A 19,272-nucleotide genomic window follows, 5' to 3' on the forward strand; every position below is an offset into this window, starting at 1 on the left:
TATGTCTTTTTTATTTATATTTTGCCCACAATTAATGATTTGCTTATGCTGAATTATTTAAGAAAATCACTTTAAACCACTGTTTAAAGAGAAATTCAACTTACGACCATTTGAATTAAAATTTTCCTCAATTCACATGTAGAAACAGTGTTTCCACCGCCACCCGTGCTTATTGCAGTAGCAGTTACGTTGTCAAATATTTTAAAAAAGAAAATACGATAAAAAAGAATATGGACAAAGCAATGGTTACGAGACAGAAACAAATATATACTGTGACACATTTACTGCAAGAATTAATTAAGTGCACGAACCAAATGCTTCCTCCAACTATTCATATCTAAAACTTATTATTGTCTCTCTACGCATTTCAGAATCGGCAATAAAGCTTAAAATGTCATAGTACTACTTCTTAAGGATGTTACAACTTTTTTAAATTCTCGTCTAAAGGCGCAACGAAAGCTGTGTACTTTTTTCATGAAAAAATTGCGATCACTATTAATATACTTTCCTTTGTATTTTTTTAACAAAATTGTTATTGCCTAAGTTGTCTATTTGAGTATTCTTTGCACTTTAAGTTTCATAGACATGGATATAATTTGTATAGGTAAATTAAGAAATTTCTCCCAAAACTCACGATCTGTCATATTGAAAATCAAAATTGTATATACTTTAAGAAGAACGATGCAAAAAAAATCAACATATACTTTAAGACAAATTTCATTTGCTTGCACGCGGTATCAAAGTTTCACGACAGTGATACAAACAGCGATACTTTTTAATACTGAGACAGCCAAATACACTATGAGATTTGTATCGAGATACTGATACTTGCGACTTGAGACAGGTATCGATACCGATCTCAACTAGAATGGTGACCTCTAGTGAGCCATATGAATACACAAGGACAAGGTATGATACATAATGTTCTAAAAACGGTTCGCTTGCGCTCATGACGTAGTCAAGAACGCTTATTCCCGCAACCATCGAGTTAGAATCTATGGAGAGGGCATCACGTGACTAAAAACGTCCTCACTTCGGCCATATTGTTTTGCCACTTTTGACAGATCGTATATGTTTATTTACGTTTGTTGTTTTTCGAATATTTTTAGTTTTATAATACTTTTATAGAAACTGTAATAATATATTGTGATAGTGCATAATAATGGTTTCTTGTTCTCAACGTAGTTGCAGTGGCAGAAGCAATGTTAATAAAAAATCTTCAGGAATAACGTTCTACAGGTTAGTATACAAATATGTAAACAAAGTAATGGCCCGTACTTCAGAGAATAAATTAATAGTATTTGACTGTATTAATTTATCTTTATGTATAATATATCGTGTTTTTAGTGTTTACCGCGGGATAAATAAATCATAGTTTATTAAAAATGTATTGCACTTTTTTAGATTATGATTAAATCTTCTGAATAACTAATCATATTTTTATAGTAGTTTTAATATTATGAGTTCGGCCATGATCCCACCGCCATATTGATATCACAGTTAGCTACGCCTACCTACGCCGTTTTTAGTACATACGTTAATATGCTCATAGCTTCTCCATAGATTCTAACTCGATGCCCGCAACATTTGAATGTAGTTGTATAGGAAAGACTTTTAATTTTAAGTTTTTTTTATATAATTTGGCTAATTTAATTATAGTAATTATAAAGAGATGATAAAATTATGTTATTATAATATTTATTCATAAATAAAATTTTGAAGTTAATTTAAGTTTATTGATTTTTGGTACAGTTATTTTGTTAACATAGATATCCTTTATAAAACAAGTTTTAATTATCTTTTATTACACGTAGCTACAGGTTAATTACCTTATACTACAGAGTTCGATATTTCAGATGTTTAAAAAGACACAAAAAGGTGGTAATGAAGGTACACAAAATTTTTACGTATATACCTACTGAACTAAACACAAAATCAAAATAAATAATGATAAATTCAACTGTATTTATATCGAATGAGCTAGCTGGTGTAGCTATATTGGTATTGTTTATAATAATGATAACATTATATATTTTAATAATGATAACATTATTTAACAAAGAAAAATATGTTATTTTGGAAGATGCTAAATTGATTTCCTCCGAAACAGTTCTTATTGCAAATTGCATAGCAGGCTGAGGCTAGTTTCTTACTTAACCAATCGATATGAAAATATCGATTAGTAAAGATAAATAATTAGATAAAGACAAATAATTAGTAAAAATAAAGATTTAGACTTACGTCGTTGACCTACAAGTAGTAAGAAGCTGCTCAACATACTTTTTGGACTCTCTGTGTTCGGCTCTTTGTACGCGTTTCTTTTGGTTGGTTAAAAGGGTAGCCGATTTTGATTTAGGCAAATAAAGACTAAGTACTGCCTCAGGTTTGAGTTTTAGACCCTTTTAGAAACGTAATTTAAACGTTCCTATTGTAGATTTCTTTGGTAATCTTCAGTTTTAAAATGTTTAGAACAAATTCTTGCAGTATTACAATTAAGATTATCCCATCTACAACAAGATATAATCCACAGTTTTCTGGTCACACTATCTTTAGGAAATGTATCAAACCTAAAGATTTTATCTGCATTGTCACTATTGCAACAAGCAATTGCACAGCGCACTTTGAAAAAGGTACAAAACCAGATATACAATGGCCAATAAAAACTTTTAGTTTCACAAAAAAAAAAATACTATACACTATAAATAAAAAAACAGTAACTAAACACCACAAGTACACACAAGTCTCAGACGCAGGCGCGCCTTACTGGTAATTTTTTACGCGCTCGTCTAGGATACGGCCGCCGGTTTTACCCATCAAATTTTTTAATCCCTTGCGAAGTGGGTATTTGTATAAAGACACATATGTAAGCATATATCTAAATTAATTTTCTATTATAAAATATATGACTCAGTCAGTATTTAGTTACTTTAAAATATATTTATTATCTCATAACTTACAATTTGAAAACCGATATTATTGTTGAACTTTTGTTTTTATACAAGCTTTCTGTCTTGCCGGTGTAAAGTCGTCTGAAGTCGATATTTATTGTGTTTTGCGTTTCAACTAATTTGTGTCTTTTCATATTATTATATTGTTTGATAAGTAAATTTTGCATATAATAATCGGTAGGTTATAGTAATGTGTATATTTTTTATTTTACTAAATTTCAATATAACTCATCTAAAATACCATAGGTATTGAATTATAAAACAGATTTTTCTTTATTGTAATCTATTTTGTTTTTATTTCAGTAAGACTGTTTGGAAGTGAGTGACAGTGAATCAGAATAAGCAAATCTACTACTATTTACCTATTCACAGTATTTACTCTGCAGAAAATTTTTAAATTTCAACGGATTTGCATACAAAAATAGTACTTACCTATATTATTAGTATATGTATGAAAACAAAAATAAATATTTCGCCTGAATCCCTAGGAAAAGTAAAGGTTTTGCGCCACTGAAAATATATTTTTCATTCAATTATAACCAAAACAAAACATTTAAAAAAAAATTAGATCATTTTTTGACCATAATTTCAAAAAAAAAAACCACGGTTCGTAGACTTACTACGGTTGCCTCTTCCGACTGGGGTGGGGACGCTTGAGTTACGTCACCAGAGTACACAAGAATACAAACCCATGGTACAATGAATACACAAGGTATGATACATAATGTTCCAAAATCGGTTCGCTTTCGCGCATGACGTAGTCAAGAACGCTTATTCCCGCAACATTTGAATGAATTCCCAGCAGAAAACTGCTGGGAAATGAGTGACAATGAAACAGAATACGCAAATCTACTACTATTTACCTATTCACAGTATTTTCTTTGCAGAAAATTTTTAAATTTTAAAGGATTTGCATACAGAAAAAAAGCTTATATTATTAGTATATGTATGAAAACAAAAATAAATATTTCGCCTGAATCCCTAGAAAAAGTAAAGGTTTTATGCTACTGAAAATATATTTTTTATTCAATTATAACCAAAACAAAACATTTAAAAAAAAATTTGATCATTTTTTGACCATAATTTCAAAATAGCTATAAGTACATAATAAATCATAGTACAAAATAGATAGTATTAATATGGGTTCGAGGTGGTTCGAGCGGTCTTGACTACGTCACACTCCTGGGCCAGCTGTCAAATGTCATGCGCAATATCATACCTTCTGTATTCATTGTACCATGCTCCTGGGCCATCTGTCAAATGTCATGTGCAATATCATACCGTGTTTTCAAACTCATTTGAGTCATGTTTGAGTCTATCTTCACCAGGACCGAGAAGGAAACAAATTTTAAAGGTGAAAGTGAAAAATGTTTTTAATATCATAATTTAAGGTTGGAAGTTGGAAGTTGACCTGTTGACCAGTTAGTCAGTTTAGTCATTTAGTCACAGTATATTGCCACCGAGCTATAAAGCAATACTGTGGTTTGTTTTTAATCCTTTAGTGTTCAAATTCGAAATGGAGTGCAATGAAAGTTTTCAAGATTATAGAAACCAGGAAGTATTAATATGCAGTAAAGATGAAGAAGATTCGGTTAAAGAATATGTTAAATTAGAAATAGAGGAATGTACTCTTAAAAACACATATACAGAAGAACATGTACTGAGTGAGTCTTGTTCAGAAAATATCACAGTGAGAAACTGTTTGGTAAAAAATGAACCTAGTGAATCATCCTACATTAGTGAATTTCAAGATTTTAAGGTTGAAATAAAGGAAGAACTAGAGGAATGTCAGTTAATTGTAAATCATAGCGAAAATCAATTTGAAATAAGGAACAGCAAAAAATTGGACTCAGATAGTTCCAGTGAAATTACCAGAAATAGTAAGTTTTAGTAGACATTTAGAATTTGTAACCATAAGTAAACTTTTTTTTATTCAATAGCGACATTTTTGTGATTTTATCACTAATTTTGCATGTGATAGATAGATAGCTTCAGCAGTCTCTCTGTGTCAAGTCTAGATTAAAATGTTCTACAACATTTACCCAACTAGAAAGACAAGTCTTTTTAAAAACTATTCATACAAAGAAATGTTATTTCATGATGCATGATCCAATAAATCTTTCTTATAGATATCCCACGGGGAATAGAACTGACATCAATGTGAATCATGTCTTTTTTCATGAAAAAATTATACAAATTATTTCCAAAAAGGTTTTTTTAGGAACCTTACCTAGTGCAGATTTAAATATTTGTATTATGATTAGCAAATGAAAAGGTAAATTTGTTGTTAAAATAAAGTGGTAAATATAATCAGGTCCCTTCAATTCTTATGTTGAGTAGAGTGCGTTTTTAGAGAGAATTTTAACACATAGAGTGTTAAGAGTGGACATGATGGCTTAAAGATGTCCACCACTAAGGTTGTAAATTTTTTTGTCTGCGGGCCGTGATGGGTCGATATTGTCCACCACTTTTTTTCATGTTTCAGGCTGCAGTACATTGTTTTAGTCCACCAGACCCAATCAAAATATATGGGGAGTTTTGAAGGATGCTTTCAGCAATATTTTATCATGGTTGGTTTTGATGCCGGTGGCTTAAGTTGTTCATCATGGCCACAGTAAAAATACATTAACTTTTTTTAGTTTTACTTTTATTAAATTAGGCATTTTATTAACTGAATTAACAAAAAACACAATTGTTAATTATTTATGAATACTTAGTGAACTCACAAATTTGAACAAATAATAAATAGAAAAAATATTAGCCTTCTATTGTTTTAACTGTGAAGAATGCATTTCAAAAAAGCAATCAAGACACAAGTGCTTGTACAAGTGTATATATCGCAGTGGTATTTTGTTTTATTCATTATATTTTTTGCAAGCTTCCTTCCCATTTCTGTGGCATTTTTGTGGTAGCAATTAGAAATCTGTCTCTTATCTGATTGACATAACTTTGACATAACAGATTGCATATATTCAATTTCGGAGTGCTGTAAAACCCAGAAAAAATAATGAACTTATTTGTAGTCAAAATGATTCATTGAAAAACCCTTTATAATATTGCTCCGATGTAATTGTATCATAAAATGATTAAAAAAGTTATAAAGACACAAAAAAGATTTTCAAAAATTTTTAGTTATTTTTGTTAACTTTTTTATTTTCCATTTTACATTAAAAATAGTAATAAAGTTGTAGACAATTTAATTTGCTACAAACAATGTAACAAAATTTTCTGTAGGATTGCTAATTTACGAGATACAGAGCAGAGGGCGAGTGTTCAAGAAGCCCGTTAACTTCAGAGCTCTATGGAATCCAGAGAAATTAATGAAATTAAACAATTTTTTAGTAAAAATTATTCTTTCAAAAACGCATTTTTTTGTAAAATTACTACAAAAAAAGTTATAAAGCCCAAAAGAAAATTTGTTTCAAAAGTTTTTAGTTTTTTTGTCCATAACTTATTTATTTTCCATTTTATAATAAAAAGTAATAAGAATAAAGATTTAGACAATGTAGTTTGCTACAACTAATATTTAATATAATTTTCTGTAGGGTTGCTAGTTTACAAGATACAGGATATATGGCGGCCACAGGACAAAGGTGGGGACCCCACAAACTTGAACTTAAGCTTATACTTACCCTCCCAATACGTCAAAAGAATAAAATTACGTCCTTTAAAAAATGCACATTAACTCCTAAAACATGTAACATTTCAATAGAATAGACTATATCAGCTGTGCAAAATCCATCAGTTAAAAATATAGGACATTGTTTTTTTTTTCATTTGTTTACTTTTAAATAAATGATAAAAGACACAGTATTTAAAATATAACATAACATACACCACAGGGTACTTTAAAACTATGTTCAATTTTCAAATTTTTGTTTTTTGTTTTTTTTAAACATATTTGTTTGTTGTTTTTTTTTTCAATTTTTTTATTTTTACCATATATTATAACCGGCTATGAATTAGTTTGATAGTTTTTAGTTATATTTTGTCAAAAAGTGACTACCATACAATAAATAATTATCTTACCAAAAAGAACAACAATTCTATTCCCAAATACAGATAACTGTTTATAAACATTTGCAAGAACCATAACTTTTAGGCCGCATAGTTGCCAAAAATCTTTTATGCATCAAGTAATCATTTGAAATTGATGCTGTACATTTTTCAATGGCCTCAACGAATCAGGGGTTGCGCCCTAGATTCCTCACCACTGTAGCAGCCGATATGTCCGACGCTGCAAAAAAGTAATCTAAATGACGATTCGAAACTATCTGTATGATTACCGTACTAAATCAAATGGTCGAAAATGGGGTCAAAATTGTCTGAAAAATCAAAGGTTGTCCCTGCTAGTACCAGTATTTTTGTGCGGCATTAGGTTGCAGGTCATTATTTTTGTATTACCTAACTAAGTTATAAATGTACAAATATGTTTAACCAAAATGTCCCTACCCTTGAGTGGTAAGTTTACCTTATCTGTGTAGTTACCTACACTCATGCTGGGTCAACTTAAAAATGTCCCATTGGCTTGTAGCCTAGAACTTTTTGGATCATTATGAAGAAATTGTAGGAAGAGGAAAAAGTCCCATCAACATTATTAGCACCAAAAACTTTTCCATTTATTCTGGTGTTGTATCTTTTTATGATTGTATGCGTGATCTACATTTACCTTGAACCTTTTGCTGCACGGCATATTGATTAGTTTCGTTTGTAAAAGTTAGTAGTTCGCAAGTTTATAAAAGTCGTATGGAGTCATATTATTATATTTATCATATATAGAACTACGGATCCCTGGCATTTCCTCTGAAAATACGAAGTTTTTCAAACCATTTCTGGTAACAGGTCCCCACTCGGTTGATTGTAACATTTCTACATTAGTCGTATTATTATCGTCGTCGATTTGAGAAAGACTGTATTTTGCTCAATAACATCCTCGATATACTATTCAATACCACATGTATTGTCATTTGTTTTTGAAATCTGTTGAACATTATCAGGAAAAAATACTGTTCTGACAGATCCGCTTCTGCTACATTGGATGTCTATCAAATTTCTCTTAAACGAAACTCTTCTGCTCTCAGTTGTTAAGAACTGGTTGATTTCAAAGTCATATCTTGTGTCTTAAAACGTGAATTCAATATCCTTTGACGTTTCTTTGGGGATATTGGCTCATCAGAACTAGCTGAATCTGAGTCACTTGGTTGATATTCAGACACGTCTGTTGAAATTTCTCATACGTTATTTTCGTTCATCACATAAAAATACTTAATTGCAGTCACAAAAACACGACGCGATGGTCGACACTAATACATACGATAACGAAATTAACAAAAGAACTGAACGTAGAATGAAATTGAATGTGTTGCCGATCAGGTTGGTGTCAGACCACAGCGACGGACTTAGTCATTATGGCCGCGGTGGGTTTATGTTGTATGAAATAGAGTATGAAAATAAAAATATGTTATGTGCAAACAATAACTTTATTATTGAACTTACAAAAACTGCTATTGCATTATTTGGAAAACGCATTATAAAACAATATGCAATACAAACAGTTCCCTAAAAATATTCATCATTGGAACTAACGCAAGAAAGACGTTAGAACAGAGAAATAAATCATCAATTACAAAATGAATTTCTTTATTTTTCAGTATTTCATATTATCACCCCTACTCCTAATCACACTACTAATTACACTTATTACTTCTTATAAATTCTTGAGGCATTGCTTTCCATTCATCATTAAGCTGATCTCTCAATTCCATTATTCTCCTTGGTGCATGATTTCTACCCCGGACCCTTCGTGTAAGCTCATCCCAAACATGTTCTATTGGATTTATATATGGGCTCAGCGCAGGTCAATTTATTGTGGGTATTCGCTCCGTGCGTGACTGACGCGACACCTACCGCCTTCATCTGACAGTTTTGGACCTACCAATTTTCAGGTTAAACATATGACATATGTTTGACATTTTTAAATACATGCGAAATTGACAATTATTAATAATTAACTTTTAATTATATTTCTTTAGTTTATGTACAAAATAAATGTATTAAAAACTGGGTTTCTCAAAATTCATCATAATATATCTTTTCAACCACAAACGGAAAAATCTAGTACTAGCAAATCAAGTTTTTCACGTGAAAGAGCATATATTTAAAAACAGTAATAGTAAAAGTTATAATATAAAAGCTAAAGTCATCAGGCACTCTGCAGTTAGCTTGAATAAGGTAAATTATTTAAATTTTTCCTATGTCAATTGCATAAAAATGAAGTTACGTGATATTTACTTTGTCATATTAATAGCACGGATCCATCTTTTTCTTTTCTCTAATTTATATGTAATCTTTGGGAACCTATAAAAACTACACTTACTATTTTTGCTATTATTAGCACAATTAAATACGCAATATGTATTTGCACACATTTTTGATAAAATTTATGCGTAAAAAAGTATGTCTAATTTTGTCATATTTCGCCGCTACGCACGCTGGCATCGTTTCAAAGTACCCCTACCATGGTCACGCACGGAGCGAATAGTGATCTTAGTCAGATAGGTGGTGGTGACTGGTGCGGTATGACACCGTTCTTTATCGTTCATTAAAATAAAGGCATCACCAATAAATCCTGCGTATGGAAACAAATGTTCCTCCAAAATATCTCTGATGTAACGATCCGCCTTAAACATCCTCCACGTCCTTCACCAGGCACGAAAACTAACTCGGTTTTCCCATCCATGGAACTGCCTGCCCAAAACATACAAAAACCGCCTCCATAACACACAATTTCTCGTATACGACATTGAGCATATCACTCTTCCGGCCTTCTATAGACTTGACGCCTCTTGTCGTTGCTATGCAGACAGATCCTACTTTCTATAAATAATAATCGCCTTTGCTTCTGGGCTGCAGTTAGCTTGGGACCCGTAGCTGCCCTTTTGGTGTCAGGTTGGCTGCCTTTTGTCTCCTTCTGACTCTCCGTTCGGCCCGCGGAGATAAGAATACGACCGAGGCCAGAAAGCCCTGCCTGTCGTAAGAGGCGACTAATGGGTAGAAATCGAGAGGTGGAAAGCCGTCGCTTGAGGTGTCGGGTCTGTAGAAACGCACTCCAGGCGCTTAGGCGTCGCGGTCACCGGTCTACACTCCTAGTATCCGAGACGAGACTCTCGTGGGACCACTATACTCTCATTCCAAGAGAACCAGGTGAGGTTGAACGAGCTGAGCCCGTACGTACCTCTTTTGGCCTTACACCACCATTAGGGGTGCCAGTGTCTCGGCACGTACCCACCTAGAGATTTAAGAGTGGTAGAGGAGAGATCCTCGGCGGCGACCTGTCTACGTGCGAGGTGGAAATTCCTCTGCCTGCGTCACCTGTCTGCCCTTGGGAGGGACTAACGGATGGGTGTGCGTAATCGCAACACAGGTACTACGGGGAGGGTGAAGCCCCGCGACGCGTTATGCATCGCGCCACCCTCATTTTGGTGTCGGATTCGTAGGGGCAGTGGAGACGCTTGCGGTCGTATGCTGAAAGGCCAGGTAGACCAGGGTCCTGCCAATTTTTCAATTGGAGGGGCACGAACCATAGCCATAGCCTTCTGACTGTCCAAACGCTGATAACCACAACTCGGACCTCTCTAACCTCTTCTTTGAGATTAGCACCAGTCAAATGTCGATTTCTCAGGGATTTCGATACAAGAAATTGATCATCTCTCTCCGTTGTTATTCGTTTACGGCCTCCTCCTTGTTGGCGGACATAATCAGCAGTATCTTGGCACCGACAGTACACTCGGGACACAGCATATTTTTTTAGATTTAATCGATTTACCACGGCCCTCTGGCTCAGGCCTTCTCTTAATAATGCTACTGCTTGAGCTGTTTTGACGGATGTAGTATCCATTTTTAATGTAGCTGAAGTTTAAGTGACTGATGTATTAGTGGGTTGCTATGGAAATTGATGCGTACGATGTTAACCGAACGCGTTTAGTCGGTGCGAGTCGATTTCAATAAGTCAAATTCTGACCCCCTCTCTAAATGTTGCATTATTTATTTGTAGGTAATAAGTCATTCAATTCACCAGAAAACAAAATTTTCTTAAAACTCAGTTATAAGGTTAATGATTTTACACAAAATATTTGTATATTTACACTTTTTAGATTGAAACAGGAGACGTACTTTCGCAAAATAATTTTGAGTCGATTGATATGACATAAACAGATATGACATGAGATAAACAGTTACAAAAAACATCTAAGTTATTTAGATGTCCTATCGATGCTGGTGTCGCTAACATGAAATCTTCTCGCCTACCATCATGTGATCGTTTAGTACAATTTTTAGTGATGCCTGCTATCCTTTGTACTTCTCCGCAATCGCCAAATGGAGATAACACAATGATCATTATCGACCTGTAAGCGTCCACTGCTAGGCATATGTCTCCCTCAGCTCTCTCCGGCTGTCTGTATCATGTGCGGCCTGGATCCAGCTACTGCTAATACACTTCGAGTAGTCAGTTCATCTGGTTTTGGTGGGCGCCCTCTGCTCGGTAGTGCTTCTTGTCTTGGCCTCCATTCGACAATTTTGTCCATCGGTTGTCTAATAATTCGGCGACGTGTCCTGCCCAATTCCATTTTAGCGAAGTGATTTTTTTGATAAAGTCTGTTTTTGTTCTATGTCGTACTTCTTCGTTTGAGATTCGATCTCTCAGACACCCAAGATCTAGCGCACCATAGTCTCCTGTTTGCTACTATTTTTGTGAGTGTTAATGATCCATAAGTGAGTAATATACACTGGTAACATACACTGGTCAAAGATTTTCCTTTTTAGATATATGGATAGGTCTTCTATAGCCTGCGCAGGCTAATCCTATGCGACGTGGAGCTCACATGTCTAATTGTCGCTGCTCAAGCAAATTTCATGTCCCAAGTTAGCACCAGATTAGTCATTATTTGCGTCCTGCTATGTTAATATTTTGTCAGACCTCCAAGGAAGCGAGATATAATTTTTTATAAATTTTCAAACATTACTATTGGATCATATTTAACCATAAGTTGTAAGAAAAGGTTATATATATATATATATATATATATATATATATATATATATATATATATATATATATATATATATATATTCGATAAAATACTTTAGAAGAATTATTATATTATCTTTTTCAACAAAATTTACATAATTTATATCTTCTCTACTGAGACATAAAATAATAAGTCACAATAAAAAATAATGTTTATTAAACTTTCAAACAAACATCAATTGTTAAAAAAATAAACAATAAACATTGTTTATTGAGTAAATAATAAACAATACGGAAATTCTTTAATTAAAATTTTAATATCTCATAACAAAAAAATTGAAAGTCAAATGAATATTTGACTACAGTCTGAACGAATATCATTGGCCATTGTTCAATTAACGTTACAATATTATAATGTTAGACTTAGTAACATACTAAACAAAAAAAAACTCAACAAAAAAATGATATAAGTTACTGTCTTTTCAGTATAAAGTATTTCACTCACAATAATTCGTTGACCTTGGCCGTTGGCCTGGAGAAAAACAGGTGGCCCTCTAGATGTAGAAATACAATATCTTTGCCTTTTTAGCAAACATATTGATAAGGGCGGTTGGCGTCGACATGACAGAAGGTGTTTGTGTGTGAATACTGGCGGCAACAGGTGAATTGCCGGACTCTATAAATAAACAAAAAAAGAATCTGTTACTATCGCAATTAATTAAAGACGAATAGTGAATAACCAGAAAAATTTGAGTTTCTCAATAACTAAACTAAAAATATGCACGTCTGAATGCATATTGATACAAATAATAACTGGCAACTGAGAACTAAAATCAGATTTTGGCTTTTTATAAATTAGACGGCATGATGGATTAGATGGTCTATACGGCATTCTGTCAATGCTTTTAACATTTTCTGCTTTATAGTATCGAATCATTCAATTTTGTTTCTGGTCACAACAAAAGTGATGTCAAATCAAAATGTCACAATAGACTTAGATGAAAGTGAAATCGAAAATGTCGAAGAGTATTTGTACCTAGGTCACACGATCAAACTCTGTAAACAGAATCAAACGTCAGAGGTAACTAGAAGAATCCGAATGACTTGGGCGGTAGTAGGAAGATTCAGTGTTGAAAAACAAAAAGATGGCAATAAATTTAAAGAAAAGGGTATTCAACAGTTGTATTGTATCAGTTATGACCTATGAAACATATATCGTGACACTTACAGAGTTATCAGCCAACAGATTAAGAACAACACAGAGGGTTATCGAATGAGCTATGTTAGAAGTTTCTCCTAGAGAACATATACGAAAAGAGGACGTGCGAAGCAGACAAGAGTGGAGAACTCTTCCCTGAGTGGAAAAGTTGGGAGGCCTTTGTCAAGGAGTGGATACAAACAGGCTGAAGAAGTATCGAATGTTTCTCATAGTCCACGAATATCAGTGTCAGTGATTTGTTGTATTTTGCAGACTTTTTTAACAGGTTCTTTATCACTAGTAAGTGGTCGTTAGTGCTGTAACCCAATTTAAATCAGTTTGTTCACTGGGTTGATATAAGTTTAACTTAGCCTCCAGTATGTTTTTTTGAAAATTTTTCAGAAAAGTTTATATATGTGTGATAACAAACTGATAGGGCAGCCGTTTTTAGGTCTGTTATGTCACCTTTCTTGCGTTATAAAACAATGACTAGATTGTTCCATTGAGAAAGGGTTTTTCCTTGGTAGATGCATTCAGTAAAAAGTTTGGCCAGAACCTGGATAAATTTATTTCCACTTAGTTTAATCGCCTCGATCACTACTCCGTCTTCGCCAGGGGATTTGTTCTTTTTTATTTCTATAAGTGTCGTTTTAACTGCTTACTGTGCTTACCCCATTTGTGTAAATAATATGCGCATCTCCCATGTTGTGTTCGGACTTTGTTTAGCATAGACCATGTTTTGCGTGGTAATTCAAAACCCACAGGCTTATGTGTTATGCATGGCATTTCATTATTTAGATGTACGACCAATTTTTGAGTTCACTTGGCGGTGTTAAACATATTTTCCACAGGTATCTTTGCAGTTTTTGTTGGTGGTCGTCTTGAACAGAGTCGACTATGATTGGCGTCCTCGATATCTTTGTTTTTACTAATTTGCTAGGTCATTTATTCGTCCAAGTTGAGGAGGTGGTATGTACCTCAAAAACAAGTAGTCAATATATGGGAGTTGGTTTAATAACACCAGCAATCATTCTCATAATGTTATTTTTTAGTTAAGTACCTATTCTATGTACGTGAGCGCCATTTAGCCAAACTGAAGCACAAAACTCTGCTGATAAATAAACAAGACCCAAAGCAGACGAGTCCTGAGTAGAAGCAGATCCTCCCCAGGTCGTGCCGCATAGTTTTTGAACGATGTTTCTTATTTTAATTTTCTGCAGTTTTTGTTAGATGTCGTCTAAAGGATAAAGTTCTATCAAGTGTCACGCCTAGGTAGTTTGGTATTTAATTGTGGGCGACTCTGGTGTTTCCAAATTGTGTGTTGAGCTCTCGTTTCGCAAGTTTATTATTTAAGAGAAAGCAAGAGACTTTTGTTTTGTTTGAAAATATCCTGAGATTTTCTCTGACTTTTCGATAGGGTGACACCTTATTACAAGCACCCAGTCATCTGCATAGCTAAATTTTCTTGATCTTGTTCCTGGCATGTCTGAAATGTACAAGAAGAGTGGAGAAATAACTATACCATAGGATGTTGATAAGCCAATAAATGCAGCTGACGTTTTGAGTTTCCCTTGAAGTCCTAGCTCGATGTGGGTGGTGAGTGATAGGACATGGTCTGCACAGATGCGTCTGAGTCTTAACCCAGCTTGTTCAACAGGAATGATCTCGAAGAGTCACTTGCTTATTCTGTTACAGATTAGCAGTTCTACTAGCTTATATGATACAGACAGCTCTTGAATTTAGGAGAAACAGTGCTTGAGGCATTTGAAATATCTTGGTACGTGCTTGAGCTGGAGTATTCTGTTTCCATGGCTCTAGCTTAAGGGATTTAAGATCTCGTTTGATGTTAATCGTGAGAGATCTTTTGGCACTCTGGATCTAGTTACTATATCTGAAGTGATTAACAGTTATAGGTTGTCTTTGCGCGGGGAAAGGGCTTCCCAGTTTTCGTAGTAATATCCAAGCTTTTCTGCTCGATGTTTGGAAGTTTAGGCTCTCAACAGTTTTTATCCACATGTAATATTGTGAATGATGTAAAAAAATTGAATTTTTATGTTTCTGTTTCTCTTTTAGGTCTTTCCCGGAGGGAGAATATAATTCAGAAAACATTACCGGAAAATTTTTCTAGTAATGAAAAAAATGTCTATCAGAACTCTACAGAAAAACTATTCACATGCAAGATTTGCTCCAAGCCTTTTTCCCAAACAAGTGATTTAAAAAATCATTTACCTATGCACAGTTGCGACAAAGCTTTTGAATGTGAAATTTGTTTTAAGCAATTTGCGCACGCACGTAATTTGAAAAGACATTTTAAAATCCACACTGGTGAAAAAGCTTTTAAATGTGAAATTTGTTGTAAACGATTTGCACGAGCAGGTACTTTGAAAAGACATTTGAATACACACATTGGTGAAAAACCTTTCAAATGTGAAATTTGTTTTAAACACTTCCTTCAACCAAGTGATTTGAAAAAACATTTGAGGACACATACTGGTGAAAAACCTTTTAAATGTGAAATTTGTTTTAAGCAAATTGCTCAAGCATCTAATTTGAAAAGTCATTTGCAAATGCACACTGGCGAAAAGCCGTTTGAATGCGATATTTGTTTTAAGCAATTTACTCAAAAATGTAATTTGAAAACCCATATGAAAACACACACTGGTGAAAAGCCCTTTGAATGTGAAATTTGTTTTAGGCCATTGGCGCATGGACAGAGTTTAAAAAATCATTTGAGAATACATGTTACTAAAAAACCTGTTTAATGTAAAATTTGTTTTAGACAATTTGCTTTTTCCGTACTAACTTTTCTCATAATAGGAAATTCTTTGTACGTTTGACTTTTAATTCCCATGTCGTTTGTGCGATTCCAGGACAAACCGGCTATTATTCTTATGTCCCGTCCCGTCATTCAGATCTCTATCACTCAAAATAGCGATTAACCTCTGTCTTGTTAGGCGAGAGAATGAAGCAGTAAAAAGCCAAATTTTGGCAGTTGGATGGATCTCAATGATACTTATTGCATTCGATTTGTAAGATTGTCAGGAAATTGTGTGAACAAAAATGATGATGTGGAAATAAAAGTTGTATTATTGAACAAGGAAAATGCATTTCCAATGTGCATTTCGAAGTGATGAAAAATAATAAATTTGTAAATCGGAAATAATTGACGGAAATGAGTTTAATATTATTACTCGGTGGTTTTTGGAGTTACTGAATAAATATTGTTACGATTTGTAAATTTACATGGGGTTTTTTAAAATGCAGAGAAGAAGAAAATTGACAAACACTGCTATTTATTGATATAGGTTTATGAAAAGAAACATTATAGTGAAAATTTACGCTGTGTAAACAGATTCAGTGAACAAAGTTTAGATTGGAATAGATAAGAGATTAACGATTAAAAAACAACATTTGGTACCCGAGAAATATAAGGTGTGTAAGTTATAAGTTCATCAACATAAGGTGGATGGAGAGAGTTAATTAAATACTATTGTGTGTTAACATAATATTGGGAACCAACAAAATAGATGGGTGAATGGGATGATGGCTCTGTTTAGTTAAAGTTATTCTTCTTCTTTTTCTTTTTATATAGACATGACTCTTGTCTATTTTTCATTGTACCTCCAGTAAGTTTTCGTGGTCTTCCTACTGATCGTCTTCCTATTGGGGAATTGTGTCTTGCCGTCTTTACTACTCTATTTGTTGTCATTCGGCTTATATGATCGTTTCATTCTACTCTTGTATTTCTTATCCAGTTCTTGATGTTCTCCACCTTGCATCTACATCGTATATCTGTACTTCTAGCTCTGTCGCATAGTGTCTTATCATAAATTTTGTGGCGAAAGTTTGGTTTGAAGTGTTTTCATCTCTGCTGTTTCGAACATCCTTTTTGTCCTCTCTGTGTCAGGCCTTGTTTCTGCCGCGTATGTCATTATTGGTCTGATGACTGTTTTGTAAATTCTGCCTTTCGTTTCTTTCCCGATATTTTTATTTCTCCATATTGTTTCATTCAGGCAGCCTGCGGCTCTGTTTGCTCTGTTCACTTGATCTTCCTCTTCAGTTTCAAGCTTTCCGTAGCTAGATAATGTGATACCTAGATATTTAAACTCTATCACTTGTTCTATTATCTGACCTTCCAGCTCAAATTTACATCTTAGTCAATTGGATTGTAACCATGCATGTTACGTGCATGAAATTAACATGTTAAATTTTCTGGCGGTTATATTAAATTGGTGCAGCATACGTTGTAAATCATCTTCACTTTGAGAGAGTAGTGTTGCGTCGTCTGCTAGCAGATTATTTTAAGTTGCTTCTCTCCCATTTGGTATCCTTTTTTAGTTTTTACTTTTTTATTATTTCATCTATAATGAGGTTGAACAATAGAGGACTCAGGGAATCTCCCTGTCTTATCCCATTGCCAGCTTCAATAGGGTCGATTAGTTCTTCTTCTACTTTTATTTTTATTGTGTTGTTTTGGTAGATATTTTTTGTTTTGATTATTCCTAGAGGTATCTCTCTTGCGTACAGTAAGTGGATAACGTCTTTTAATTTGACCCGGTCAAATGCCTTCTTAAGGTCCACGAAACATAGATATGCCGGTTTGTTGTATTCTAATGATTTCTCTTGCACTTGCCTCATTATAAATATAGCGTCGGTGATCTTCTGCTAGTGTTATAATTTCATTCAGTTTATTTGTTTTTTGGTTGTTAATTTTAGTGTTGTGTTTAATAAATTAATTCCTCTGTAATTTTCCGGGTCCGATTTGTCTCCCTTTAGGTCCGAAATCATAACCGGAGGAGAGCATGTGTGTATAAGGGAAATAAATGTTATATTTACGTTTGCCTGAGAAAAATCATCGAAAATGGGTTTCCAGCTGTAAAAACGTATCACAGATAAAGTAAAATAGAGTTAGGACGCAACGACACTGGTTTGACAAGTGATAATATGTATATTATTATATATCTATCAACCATCGAGTTAGAATCTATGGAGAGGGCATCATGTGACTAAAAACGACCTCACTTCGGCCATATTGTTATGATCGTTTTGACGGATTGTGTACGTTTGTTGTTTTTTTAATATTTTTAGTTTTATAATACTTTAATAAAAACTGTAATATTATATTGTGATAGTGCATAATAATGGTTTCTTGTTCTCAACGTAGTTACAGTAGCAGAGGCAATGTTAATAAAAAATCTTCAGGAATAACGTTCCACTGGTTAGTATACAAATATGTAAACATAGTAATGGTCCGTACTTCAGAAAATAAATTAATAGTATTCATAAAAAATCTTGTAAATAAGTAAGGTAGATCGTGCAATTCTTGAGAATACTCAAATATCTTCATCCAAAATATCTTAAAATTTCTTATTAACTACAGTCAAAATCGTTTATAACGAACTTCAGGGGACTGGTGGTTTTTGTACGCTGTAGCCAGTGTACTCTGTAAGCGGTTCTATCGGTTATAATTAACAGGTTGCTATAAACGATATCACACTGGTAGGAACAGTCAGTTCGTTGTACCTAGGTTTATGACGCAAAAATGTGTTACTTTATCTATACTTATAATATGTTATAATAACATATTTACATTTAACATATGTATTTATTGTACTTACGTAAATCTAAATTATAAATTTATGTATTGAAATAAGTATAGGTAAGTAGTCAATAAAGTATAGGTACTCATAATATAACGGCTTTTCAAAATCTTTGTATCATAAAAATGTAGGCATACACATACTATTTATTTTTAAAAAGACAAAGAAAAATACATACATTTATGTATTACAAAATATGTTAATACAACATTTTACCTGAATATTTAATGAAAAAAGTCTGTAATTGTTGTTTGTCGCCTTCCTTGAACTTCTGAAAAAACATTTTTTCAATTGATGTGGAAACAATTGATAATGATTCTTTCACACTCTGGGAAGTTTCAGCAGTCTGAATAAATGCTCTTATGGTGGAACAATCAGCATACGCTTCAGCAACAGTAGGGATTTTTCTGAAATCTTCCAATTTTTCATCAGCCTCATTAGTACTTTGTCACTAGTTTGGTGACTCAGTACGATGTCAATATCTGACAGTTCTTTGCT

General features: G+C 33.6%; 1 protein-coding gene across 7 annotated transcripts in view; it reads left to right on the forward strand.

Annotated features, from left to right (window-relative positions):
* Positions 1-4,224: 4,224 nt before the first annotated feature.
* LOC140439483 (uncharacterized) overlaps positions 4,225-19,272 on the forward strand; it is a 40,953-nt gene continuing 25,905 nt past the window's right edge. For 4 of the 7 annotated variants that reach the window (XR_011950635.1, XM_072529424.1, XM_072529428.1 and 1 more), the window contains exons 1-2: positions 4,225-4,828; positions 15,248-15,550. Coding sequence is in view for 6 of the 7 variants with exons in the window: in XM_072529424.1 (XP_072385525.1) it covers positions 4,465-4,828; positions 15,248-15,550 (667 nt within the window). In the remaining variant the exon portion in view is untranslated. The remainder of the gene's footprint in view (positions 4,829-15,247; positions 15,551-19,272) is intronic. The other 3 variants (XM_072529426.1, XM_072529427.1, XM_072529425.1) reach the window with 1 other exon arrangement.

Source organism: Diabrotica undecimpunctata, chromosome 4 (genome assembly GCF_040954645.1).
Source record: "Diabrotica undecimpunctata isolate CICGRU chromosome 4, icDiaUnde3, whole genome shotgun sequence".
Taxonomy (NCBI): Eukaryota; Metazoa; Arthropoda; class Insecta; order Coleoptera; family Chrysomelidae; genus Diabrotica; species Diabrotica undecimpunctata.